Source organism: Pezoporus flaviventris, unplaced genomic scaffold (genome assembly GCF_033815535.1).
Source record: "Pezoporus flaviventris isolate CSIRO_AGI_PZ_B2104156 unplaced genomic scaffold, CSIRO_AGI_Pfla_v1 ptg000045l, whole genome shotgun sequence".
Lineage (NCBI taxonomy): Eukaryota > Metazoa > Chordata > Aves > Psittaciformes > Psittacidae > Pezoporus > Pezoporus flaviventris.
The window spans coordinates 23882087-23894929 of record NW_026892593.1 but is presented as its reverse complement, the minus strand read 5'-3'; the positions used below and the strand labels follow the sequence as shown (position 1 = coordinate 23894929).

Here is a 12843-nt window from a genome sequence, read left to right as displayed (position 1 = left end):
TCCAACTTAAACTCAACATGAAGAGGGTCACAGGGCTGTGATGGGCTGTGATAGGAGGTGGCTTTTTTATGGGATAACAGCAGTTTTTTAACTGGCTCATAAACAGGGGTGAAAAGTTTGTTGTATCCTCCAACCTGCAGCCCAGAATAGTCATAAGAATATCTGTGCTACCCTCTTAAACTATGTGAAGGACCTGATCTGCTGAGATAGTGCAAAACTTTATATTTTTAGCAATTTCTTCAATTTGCATAAGGATGTTAGCAGCCTGAGCTTGATGGTTGCAGAATGAAAATAAAAGGGCTCAGGAAATGCTGCAGTTAATGGTGGCTTGAAAACTGTATCTATACAACATATATGTACTGGGAAAAAGTAGGCAAACTGACAGATTATAACCATGGGTAAAATGCAATACATATATGACATGTACCATATACATCTATTGCAAAGATAACCTTAACAGATCTATTTCTGGTATTTTTTCTCTCCCATCCAACATACTTGTATTTCAGAGTTTGCCTTTACATTCCTAAATTGAAACTGTAACATTCAATGGAAATAAGAGAAAGAATGAACTGGAAGCAGGTGATTGTTTGGGGTTTTTTTTGCATCATAGTCATTTACATTCTTCATACATAAACTGGGTGGGGTTATTTAAAATGTGGCTACAACAATGTCACATATAGGTAGTGTAATAACTGAAATTCAAATTAATTATTTCATATTTGTGATATTTAACTCCATATTACAGCAGAACTTGTCTTAGCCAACCAATGAAAGGATGAAAAAGAATATGCATCTTTAACTGGATGGCTCTTTAATAAAGGTGAAGTAGACTTTTCATGAATTAGCACAGGGATAATTTTGAATAATCTCTGGAGACAGTAACTTGCCAAATATTTGGAGAAGTTTTGTTGTAGCTGATGCAGAGTTCGTTGAACATTATATCAGCTGAATTCTGGTTTTACCTTTCTTGTGCTTATTAAATATAAAGCATAGTACAAAACCAGTGATGCAAAGAGTAAGTCTCTCACTGGGCTGCATCAGCCAACTCACTGTCTAAAGGCATTGTTCTTTAAACGCATCAAGTACCTAAAATCACTAAGTACTGAAAATGTCAATAATTGTTTTGTTATCTAAATTTTATGAAACATGTGGACATCTGCAATTATTTTATTTCAAAGGGCTGATGATTGTTGTTATTTATTTCCTCTTTAGACTATAAAAAATTCTGACTTATTTACTGTGGCACTCCTTTGATCATTGTATACTTACGTAATTACACAGTTCAGCCAAACTAAGAACACCAGAAAACCACTTCACTCTTTATAAGGAGCAAACTTTAAAATTCACCCTTGTTTTTCCACACTGGCTACTTAAAAGACTTTATCCACTTCAATGGGCAGCTTTTTTTTTTTTTTTTTTTTTTTTTTGTCTAAATATAAAGCATGAGCTATTTTCAGACCACTCAAGGAAAGCCACGGTGTGTAATATCAAACTCTTCGATTTGTTGCTGGCATATACATTGCAAAATGTCATCTCCTGTTCTTAATGGTCATGGCCAGAGAATGCTTATGATCATTACTGATTTGTATCACTGGTTTCTTCACACTCAGAATCACTTCAGTAAACACAAGCAGAGAACATACTGAATTTTAGTTCTGAAGAGCCGTACCTCAGACTGAGCCTTCTCTTTTCCCTGAAAAGTCAATCAGATTAGCAGTATATATTTATGCAGCTCTCAATGAATATAAACTAGAAGGAAGTTGTCTGTGGTATGCAGAATTGTACAGTCAACTCTTGGTAGTCTGTGGGTGTGTAACCCAGGTTGCAGATTAGTAGTGCTATGCTAAAACAAAAAAGAAAAAAAAGGAAAAACACACACCATTTTTCTTTTCATTCTGACCTCACATTCTACTTCAGCTTAACTTTACTCCTTGGTAAATGTCACAAACACAGGAAGTCCTTACCTAATGTGCATACGCTTTGTATTACCTATGTTACAGCTTTATGTGGGTTAGGATACTCCATTTCTCTTTTCAATAACTAAGAGTTGACTGTGCAACCATGAAAGAGCCCAGCTACCCACAGTTTGGACATTTGTTAAAAAACAATTGCTTGTCAAAATATCTAAATTCACCTTAAAAAGCATCAGAGTTACCCTTTATATTATTTTTTTAAACCCATGAGTAATAACAGCTTGCTGCAATACTGGACTTCTATTAATATAAGTAAAATGTTCACATGCTTGAAAGGCAAAGCAAAGACAATACAGGGGAACAAACTCAATGCGCTTAAAACGAGATAGAGTCAATGGACTCGTTTGCCCCCAAAGACTATAGACTGATGGAAAACTATTTTATAATTAGAATTTGTAGCTGTACCAAAACCCTTGTATTAATTGACTAGCTGTACATTTTATTCATTTAGGGGGTCATTAGCACTGAATATGCTTTACAAAAATCATTTGCTCCTAGGCAATGCAACAATAATAGGGGTTTCTTCATGAAGGAGTTAGGAGAAGTTGTTTCCTGTTGCCCCCTTCCCCATTCTCATTTTAATCTGCAGAACACAAACAGCATCAGCTTCACAGCAAAGCCAAAAGACAGTGACACCCAGTGTGTCATGGAATGATGACTCCATGAACTACTAAGGCAGCCAGAAGGAACTGGTGGTCTCTCTGTCTTCAGGAAGGGAACGCAGACATTAACAAACCTTGGGAAGCTGCTGCAGGAGCTTATCTGCTGGGGAGGAGGGATGGCTGAGGCATTTTGTAAGGAGCAGGAGAAAGATAAGACTCACTATATGAAACATTTAATTTTGAAGAAGGATTGATGGAGAGGCTGTCAAAAGGCCAGTGGGGCAACAGAGGGCAGGAAAGCAACAGGGGCAGACAGCCTTTTCTCCACTGAATCTGTTCTTTTTTTTTTTTGCCACCAGGAAAATTAAAGCTACTAACTTTACATTACCCATGAGCATACAGATATAAAATAGTATGACATTCTTTGCTGTTCTAAAAGAAAAAAGTAACCTACCAGCCCTGTATTTTAACTTTGGCAACAGCTTAACTCCTGTATCAAAATGAAAGCAAAAGGCTTTTCATACTGTGACACAACAGTGCACTGAATTGGAATAAACCTTCTTGCTCCTTTGAATTTATACCCTAATATGTTAGATTTGATACCCTGACTGGGATCAAAATGCCAAAACCTGCAAGCTGCTTTAATTCATGTATACATACAATTCTTGTGGGAATGTGTCTAAACTACTTGACATCCTGTGCCAGTGAGTTCCACTGAGTAATAACTTTGCATAAAATATTACTTCATATGTTGCGTTTTAATTTCCCTGAACATCCTCTTGTTCTTTTAACAACAGCGAAAATAAAAGGAAAGACTTCAGTTGTTTGCTTACTGGAACAATTATAAAAATTTGCTTAAAAAATGTACTTCCCCTCTACCATGTAGTAATAGAGTTGAACATTTTTGCAGCTAGCCGAAGGAATTATATTCATATCAAAAGAAAAACATTTAGCAAAATATTTGCTTTCAGACTTGTTTACTGTTTATTATTTTAATTTACATCAGTTACTGTTTGCAAAACTTCCAGGGAAATAATTTTGAATTGCTTTTATTTTTTCTTTTCCCACTGCATAGTAATTACAGCCTTCTTAGTATTTCAGAAGTATAGTACTATAGAAATGTTAGGGCCTGCTTCTGCTCCAAATGAAGTTAATGGGAAAACACCAACTGACTATTAGGAGTTAGGTCAGGCCCCAGATATGCAGCTTTTGAAATTTCATAGTTGAAAATTTTCTGGCTAATCTTCAAAACCGACTACTTCTACAATTATAACACTATTTACAACTTTATTTATATGTACTTCTTTATTACAATATGTAATATCAATGTTCCTTGTAAAGGTTACTATTTTATAGAAATTAGACTGAAGTTATTGCCAATCAACCTTTTAATAAACTTAAGTGGGATTAACTTTCAGATTTTTTTCTCCACATACGATCCAGGTTTTATTCACTCTTGCTATCTTTGACAATTACTTAACTACCTTAATTTCAAAGCCTTTTTCAGTGTAATAAAAAAGTCCTTTTGGTAGAAGTTTATTGGTCCCATTTCAAATTATGTTCTGAAACATTCTTGTACTGATGAGGACTCATTTTAGCAATTTTTCTGTTTCAACACAGTATATAAAGCCATGCCTCTCAACCAATCAACCTCAGTATAAAAGTGTAAGTGAGGTCAAACAGATTGCTCACCAAATCTTTGATCAAGTTGTCTGATCATATATAGACACAACTCTCTGAATTGTTGCATATGTTGTATAATGTTATCATACAAATTTAAGCGTTTCCATTATTGACTGCTGCTTGTGTATGTCTATATTAACTTGCTGGTCATAAAAATACAACAAAGGACAAGATATACCAATACTGAATTAAGACCTCTAGTCTTGTCTCTCCAAAAATTAAGAAAAATCCATGTTCTTTGTGATTGACCAACTCATGATGTTGCGCTTCAAATATACACATTTTCCAAAATTAAACTGTGAAGTTAATGTCAAATACTGTGTTGTAACTTTAAATATAGCTGACATATTAGAACAGGTAAATGGGTAATTATGATAAACTACACAATAGTGCTACTGTAGATAATATCATTTATCAATCCTGTGGTCCCCATCATTCATGCATTTACAGTTTGGGAATACAGTGACTGCAAAGGATAATAATTCATAATGGCTACATTCTCAGTACTTCATGCTACCTCACTAGACAAAATAAAAAAGGTTAATTGTATAACTGGAAAAATGTAAAATTTTATTCCAAGAAAATTAACAAGCTACACAGGTAAATTTTGGCAAATGCAACTTTATATTGAAATCCACACATCTGTATCTTAAAGAAGGAAAGACTCACAGACTCTAATGTTTTTCTAAAATACTAAGAAATCATAGTATATGCTTTCACAAGTTAAAACTTAAATAATTTAAAACAACCAATACACCAAAATGTGCAGAAAATATAAACAAGACTGTGCCTTCAGTAGAATAAATGCTTCACAAATTGTGCAAGATATCATACTAAGGCTGCGGTCTCCCCATGACAGCTGTCTTAAAATATAAACATACATCAACTGCCTGTGTTTCTCAGAACAAACTAGAAAGGGCGGCACACCTAGAAAAAAAAATCATATAATCCCAGTGATATGCATACTGATTTCGGGAACCACTGGAGTAAAAAGGAAAAAAGAGGACTAAGTGATCTTTCATGCACTCCCAAATGACTGACCAGAGTTATTGATTCAGTTTTCCTTGCTTATTTGCTTCAATGCTAAACAAAATGGAAGATACTAGATAACCCTTTAAGGCAACATGTGTTTATTCTGTATAACTGTTCAATTATGACTGGATATTATCATTAACGTTGCCCAACAGACTGATATCTAGCTTTTTAAAAAATATAAGAGTCTACTAAACTTTATACCAAATCAGCAAAAAACACAGAATACAGTTAAATGTTAGTAATTTCACTGTTAGGGAAAATGGTATTTAGAAAGAGTAATATATTGGGGGGGGGGGGGGGGGGGGGGAAGAAAAAGAAAAAAGTCTAAATCTGACCAAAAATACTGCTTTGGAATGCTCCCCAAAACTTACTCACAAGGCAAACAGATTTGTAAGTGTGATAATCCAATAATGCATGGCACATCTTTAATCAGTTACAGTACTTGAGTCCCCAGTTTTCAGTCTTTGCAAAACAATAATTGTATGAAATGTTTTAAAGGTCTTCAAATGTCTAAAATTAGTTTTATCAACACATTAACCTCATATCAACTTAATTTATTAAGATGTCCAATGCTAATTTTTTTGATGGTCTTATTTTATGTAGTGATATACACAGCATTTAGCACTGATACTTAGCACCTGCTACTTTCATTATCTAGATTTTAACCACATAAAGGAATTCAGGGCAGTAGTTCAGTCCTTTGTTCTTAATTACAAACCTTCAGCAGTGGTCAGCAGGAACATGTTTAGGTTTAAAATAGGATTAGAGGTGAGCTATTGCAAAGACTGCAGAATGTTGCCCAAATCCTTACAACTGCTGACATCCCATTCTTGATTTTCTCCTCAAGACATGGCTACAGGCCACAATTGCTTAGCAGAGAATGGTAGTGTTTCACAAGGCTAAAGATTTACAGATGCTCCCTCATATAACACAGTAAGGTTCCCTTGGTAACCTGGATTTTCTGCAGTAAAGAAGGGTTGTGCTGAAACAGCGCCTCAGCTCCCTGTTGGAGAAAATGCAGACAAAAGGATTGATTCCAGCTTGGGCAAAACTCATCCAGACAGCGGCCGTTAGAAATCCCCCCGGTACTACAGGCCCTCTTGCAAAAACTCTCCAGTAACAGGCTACCAAATAGGGACCCCACAAGGTCAGAAAGAGGAATGTCATGATGTAGAACATTCTGCTGATTCTCTTCTCCATTTTGAACTCATCTAAAACCAGTAGCCTTCTCCTGCCTGTGGTGTTCGCGTTTTGCCTGATTCCCAGCAAGGTTGGAGGTGTGGGACCCCTTCCAAATCCAGCCAGCCAATTAGCAGCTGCTTGACCACTCGCTCCAGGACCATGAAAAGTCCAGTTCTGGCTCACTGCTGCAACAAATTGGACTGGCTTCATTTTCCTGCGATCGTGAACAAAAAATATCAGCTTGAGGTAGACAAGCTGTGTGGCTAGGAGGATAAGGGCAAGAAGAAGCATAAATCCCAAGGAATCATTAGCCCTGAAGGAACGATGCTGGAAAGTGCATTGGTCTTCCTCCCTAATGAACGAGTAGGTGCCCACATCTAAAACTGGGGGGAAAGCCATGGCTACAGAGAGGGTCCACACCATACAGATAACAGCCAAACAGGTCCAGAAGGTCAGTCTTTTTGTATAAAAACGGTGGTGGGCAATAGCTAAGTATCTGGTGACGCTTATGCAGAATAACATGAAAGCAGTGTGAAAGCAGGACAAAACCCCCAAAAAGGCAATCACTTTGCAAGTAAGAGTCCCGTACGTCCAAGTAGAGCCATTTTTTACAGAGGTGAAAACAAATGGGAAACAAATTGCAGATCTGAGTATATCTGAGCAGCAAAGATCCAACAGGAAGTAGTAAGGAGCTCTATGCAAGGTCTTATCTTTGACTAGCAAAATGGAGATCAGAAGGTTACCCACCACACTGACTCCTATTATGAAACCCAGTGAAGTCAGTTTCAGAAAAGCTGTTAAAGGAGAGAGATTTTGTAAAATGTTGTCAGCTGCATGGCTGTAGTTCGCCATAGATGGATGGATGATATGTATATTGCCTCAGTCAAGTCTCATGATCTATATTTAAGAACAAGGAAAAAATAGATCCATACATCTTACTGAAAATGTAATCCACAAACAGAACTGATCTTGTGTCTAGTCATACAGTACATCCTCTTCTTTCTGATTTGTCATGCCATCAAAATATCTGAAAAAAAATCGAGCTATCAGTTCTTAAGTTAACAAGAAATGATGTCAGAAAGTGCTAACAAAGATGTTAATTTATGGAGAACCAAATGAAGTTGTAAATTTGAGTACTATTGTTTGTTTTTAAAAACCATGAGGCTTTTTATATATATATATATATATATATAGACATATATATACTTACTGTTTAGCATGATCGATTATTGGCATTTCACAGATCTGGCTTGTTACAGTTTCAGAACTGACCGGTGCCCCTTATATTTGGTAGCATATATAATTTTGCAGTTAAAGCCTCAGAGATTTTATGAATCAAAAGACTCCCAGTTTGCAAGCTCAAGAGCTAATCACTAACATCTTAAAAAAAAAAAAAAAACAAAAAACAAAGACCGCTGATATTTTGACATTACCTACATTTATTTTATGGCTACAGTATTTGTCAATGTTTTAGAGGCAGCTACTGTGTTGATAGCGATCACACCCAAAGAAACCCTGCAGAATTTATGTTTTTAACCCAAGTCACCAAAGCACATTAATCACACTGTGTTAGTTCACGCATATTGTAAGAGAAACAGTATTCACGATCCCCTTCCCTTCCTCCTATAAACCATAATTTTATCATTTAAGCTCTCAAATAAACAGGTATACCAGACAGTCGATAGCACCGATGCTTTAGGGGCTCCCTCCCCCCCACCCCCTCCCTTTAATGCAAATCTTTAAAGCCTCAACATAATTCATATTAAGCAACGGTCAGTGTAAATACTGAGCAAAAATGGGCAATACACCCAAGACGTAATGCCCATCCTTTTGGAAGGCTGGTTTTGGTAATGCTTAAATAAACATATAACAAATTGATATTTTTTTTTTTTTAGCTAATTAGGGCTCCGTGATTCCCACTAATCCTCCCAGTGAATCCTACCGGAACACATTTCATGCAATAAAATAGCATAAAGAACTGCCTGCTGCTGCTGGAGGGGGGGTTTGTTGTTGTTTTTTTACCCTCTCCCTCCAGAGCCAGGGACAGGAGCCACAGCAGCAATGATCAGGCTCCTTCGTTATTCACACCAAGTGTTTCCTATGCTACCTCGGGTGTACAAAGGATAGTCCCACTGAATCCCAGCAAAACCCTTCCATTCTTACCGTCCACAAAAGAGTCTGATTGCTGCTGTGTAAACAGAGGCTGATCAGATCATGGCATCGTTTTAAAGCCATGAAATCAGGCTCGCCCTCCCCCCTGCCGCCAGCCCCGCCGCTTCCCCTCCTCTGTGGAGCTGTCCCCGCGGCGCGCCGGCCCTACCTCGGCACGGACACACACTGGACACGGACACACGGACACACACGCTCGCTCACACGCACACGAAGCCGCCCGCTCCCCCGCGCACGGCCATGCAGGGCTGGACTGCGCCGCGCTGCAAGGCAGCCCGGGTGCCGCTGCCTGGCAGAGCCGCATCTGCCGGAGCCATGCGGGAGCCTCCCGCAGCGGGGAGCTCGGGAGAGCGGAAGAGGCATTGTCTGAGCACACTTCCATCATGCCGCCTCTTTAGAAATCACCCCCCTCTCCAGACCCGCTCCCCGGGGGAGCCCTCCCCACACGCACCGGCAGCTGCGGCAGCCCTCGGCACCCCTAGACTGCCCCGGCCCCTCTCCTCCTACCTGTTGGTGCCGGAGATCCCCACATGCCAGAGCTGCGCCTTCCCGCCGGCCGAGCGGTCTCTTTTAGCGCCTGTTTTATTTCCCTCCGCCGCCTGCCATTCTTCTTTCTCGCAATCCTTTTCCTTTTCTTCTTCTTTTTTTCCCTTTTTTCCCCCCCCAGTACCTTAGCAGAGCCCCGTCAGCGGCTGGCGCGGCGCATGCTCACTGCGCCTCCAGCTCCGTCCTCCCCTGTCGCAGCGGCACAATCTCTCCCAGTAACGCTGGGGGCAAGGCAGCTTCGCGGCAGTAGAAGTGTCCTCAAGGGTGGGCAGGCGGCGGCGGCGGCAGCGGCAGCCTTCTCGGTGAGGGGAAGGAAGCCTCGGCACCGCCGGCAGCAGCAGCCTCCTCAGTGAGGGGAGAGCAGCCTCCGCGGCAGCACGTTCCCATCGCGGTGCATAGCCCAGCTGGATTTATTGGCGAGCCTGGGCAAGCCAGCTTGAGGAAAGCGAGGGGGAAGCATTATGTCCTGCGCTCCTGGTTTATGCCTTTGAACTCCCCCTCCCGCCCCTTTCGCTTAAAGCGGGGGGCTCGGAAGCGCCTGCCGTGGTGCGCGTCGCAGCCTGTCTGGAGAGGGATCGGGTGGTTTCTTCGCCTGTCACCGCTTGGATCCTCCCGCTCGTCGCTCGTTTTCTTCCCTACCGATTCCCACCCGGTGAATTCCTTCTTCCTAACCCCTGAGCCGGGGGGAGGGGGGGGTGTCCCTCAAAAGTACGGCTGTCCGTGGAGGGCGGATTTGCCGCGACGACACGGCGCTTCCCCCGGGGGTCCGCCGCCGTTCCCCTCGCAGCCGGCTCAGCCCAAAGCCGGCGCAGCACTGTCAGTGCGCTGCATGGCGACAGCGATGAGTTCCAGTGTAGCAGGACCCGCGCTCCCCCTCAGCGCAGGGCGGGCGCGGTGACAGCGGCACCCGCCGCTCACCGGTGGGGATCGGTACCGAGCGGCCCGATGATGTCATACGGGCCGGGGGCCGGGGCGGCGGCTCCGCGGGGCGGCCCGTGGCCTGTTCCGCGCAGGGGCCTGCCGCCGGCCTCCGCGGGCCCCGGGCCTGGCAGCGAGCCGCCGCGGTGGGACCGGGAGCGAACAGGAAGGGCTTGGGTACGGCTGGGAAAAGCACGTCCCTCCGGCCACCTACCTCCTTGATTTTCATGGAAGTTTATCCGAGAGGAGTGGGAAGGATTGCCCCAAAAGTAACTGGCTCTGACTGCGAGGCAGCTGACGAACAGCTTATTTTGGGTCGAGAGATTTGGATTCAGGGGAACTTCTTCACTGGGAGCTTCCGCTCCAGTCAAAATAAATCCTTCTGCGGGATAGATTTATGGAGTTGATTCATAATGTGTGTCACATCTCTCAGACATTTAGTAGAGTTCAGGCATTTTTTCAGGCTGTTGTCAAAGTTCGGGTTCTTTTCTTTGGCACTTTCTAAAAGGCGTTGGAAGTGGTGGCCAAACCACAAAATTAGCTTCAGTAACCGCCCCATCAAGCCCAAAGGTCTTCAGCCACTGGAAAATACCGTTATTTAAAACCCAAATTACACTGTTTCAAGCATGTGATTAGCTTAGGTGAAAATTATTATTGAGCAGAAAACTCAGGGCTCAGGGACTACACGATTTTTTTCATTTTTTTTTTCATTTTTTTTCTTCTGTAAATGTAATTGTGATGACTGTGTTGGGGATCACTGGCATTTTAGGTTGTTATTAAAGTTACTACCTCAAGGTGCGCTTTCATGTCACTGTCACCTAAGCTAAGCAGACCTCTCCAGCTATCCCTTTTCTATTGTTAAATATATGTACTCATAGTGACAAGAACAGTGACTTTAAAAGTCAGTGTTAAAATGTGAAGGACAAGGAAATGGCTACTAAGCCAGCAAGAACAGACATTTTAATGGTCTAATACAGCAAAGAATTCTCTGAATGCTATGGAGATCAAACACAATGCCAGTTTAGGAAGCAGATTTATAATATGTGGTACAGGATGGCTAAAGTATGTTCATGGTCAGTGTCTATTCTTACACTCTAATGTATGACTTTTTTGTGAAGAGTAAATAATATTACACCATCATTGTCGTAAAAATATTCAGTGCAGTAGTTTTTAACCTTTTCTGTCTGTGCTTCCTTTTAGAGATGTCACAGAGGTATATTGCTGTATAACATTCAAGAACTTGAACTTTCTTTTAGACCTCTCATAGACTGCTTACAAGTAATCTGTGGTCTTCAGAATTCAATGTTCAACCACTGGTTCACCATAAACCCATTTGTCACTGTATGTGTAATCTGAGAACCGGTGCTGTAATTTTGCTCAACAAAATGTAGACATCTAGACTGAAGCGACATATAACTAAGCTAGTTTGCCATCATAATCAATGGTGAGAAGAAGATGCGTTAGGGAGTGGATCGTCTTATTCTGAATCACAAGTCTAAAATATGTCAGATGGATTGTACTCTATCTTCTGTATTTTAAGTCAAGACAAACTTGTTACCCTTGTTACCAAGGGAGATATTTCTGATGGAGTGTGACATAATGCTATGTTAAGCTGTTGTACTGGGAGCAGGTCACATCCCCACAGAGGGAAAGAAAATCCAGGAGTCATGGTATCAGGACTTTGGGAGGTGAAGACAAATGTCAGTTAAAGGTGGTTCCTGGTAGCATGAATCAGAAAATGAATGTGCAATTGGAAGGGGAGGAGGAGGAGAACTATGGAAGGACAATGAAGAGATCTGTGCTAGCTAGTTCTTCAGAATAGCTGGGCTAGAGATATGAAAGGTTCAGAAAAAAGTGTGCAGCAGCCTTTGTGGCAAGGATCAAGGGTAGCCCACGGAATTTTTTGGGGCTTTGGCACAAGAAAGAATCCTGAACCCTGAATAAATTGCCCACTACACTACAGTGTAAGGGGGGCAACACTAAGGTGGTTTAAAAAACCCAGAAGACCTGTATGCTTTATTAGCATTTTAGATGAAAGTAGTGATTACTCAGAAAGTCAACCTTTCCCTCTTGTTTTTATTTATTTATTTATCTATTTTACTTAAGTATGTAAGTGTGCTTTTCCCCAAGAAGGAAAGCTCAATGGAGTGTAAGGGAAGTGTAGGCACAAGAACGTTTCTATACCCCATTAGAGCTTTTCTTAGAAAATGAGAGAGCCAAGACTATTTCCCTGATTTTCTGGTTTAGATCAGACATGGACCATCGCCAGATTTGGGTAACTCCAGTGCAAAGTTACTGACAGTTCTGATACAGAGCTCTTTCATTTTCTTCTGTTGGATTTATGTAATAAGCATGGACTAGAAAGTAACTGGTGAAGTACTCAGCTTTGTTGGTGGTGACTGAGTATCCTGTATTCCAGTTGTAATTTTTTTCAATTTAGGTACTGTTTAAGAATAACCTAGAGACTGGGTTCAGTGAATTGGACCTACTAAGTCCATTCCCAGAACAGGATCACCTTACTGAGGAATCCTGTTTTGATATTCTTGGTCTTTGGTATCATCTGTAGATCTGGGCAGCTCATTCCCCTGAGGTGACGGTGATGCTTGGAAGCATGTGGCCAGGGTACCAGGAACTCCAGCACTGGGGTGGGGAACAGTTGAATGCTACTGCACAGGAACTTTGTTGGTGTGTAAACAGCATTTTGGGTACTTGGCACCTAATTTCTTTATGTG

The 12843-nt window shown here is 41.3% G+C and overlaps 1 protein-coding gene across 6 annotated transcripts in view; it reads right to left on the bottom strand.

Annotated features, from left to right (window-relative positions):
* Positions 1-10775, bottom strand: part of GPR85 (G protein-coupled receptor 85) — a 67591-nt gene extending 56816 nt beyond the window's left edge. Inside the window, exons 1-3 of one of the 6 annotated variants that reach the window (XM_061467714.1) lie at positions 9155-10234; positions 7689-7858; positions 4863-7505 (exon numbers count right to left, since the gene is read on the bottom strand). In XM_061467714.1, the coding sequence (XP_061323698.1) occupies positions 6218-7330 (1113 nt within the window). In that variant the 5' untranslated portion in view covers positions 7331-7505; positions 7689-7858; positions 9155-10234 and the 3' untranslated portion in view covers positions 4863-6217. Of the gene's footprint in view, positions 1-4862; positions 7506-7688; positions 7859-8641; positions 8787-8851; positions 9116-9154 lie in introns of those variants that run through there. The other 5 variants (XM_061467711.1, XM_061467715.1, XM_061467713.1 and 2 more) reach the window with 5 other exon arrangements.
* Between the last annotated feature and the right edge of the window lie 2068 nt (positions 10776-12843).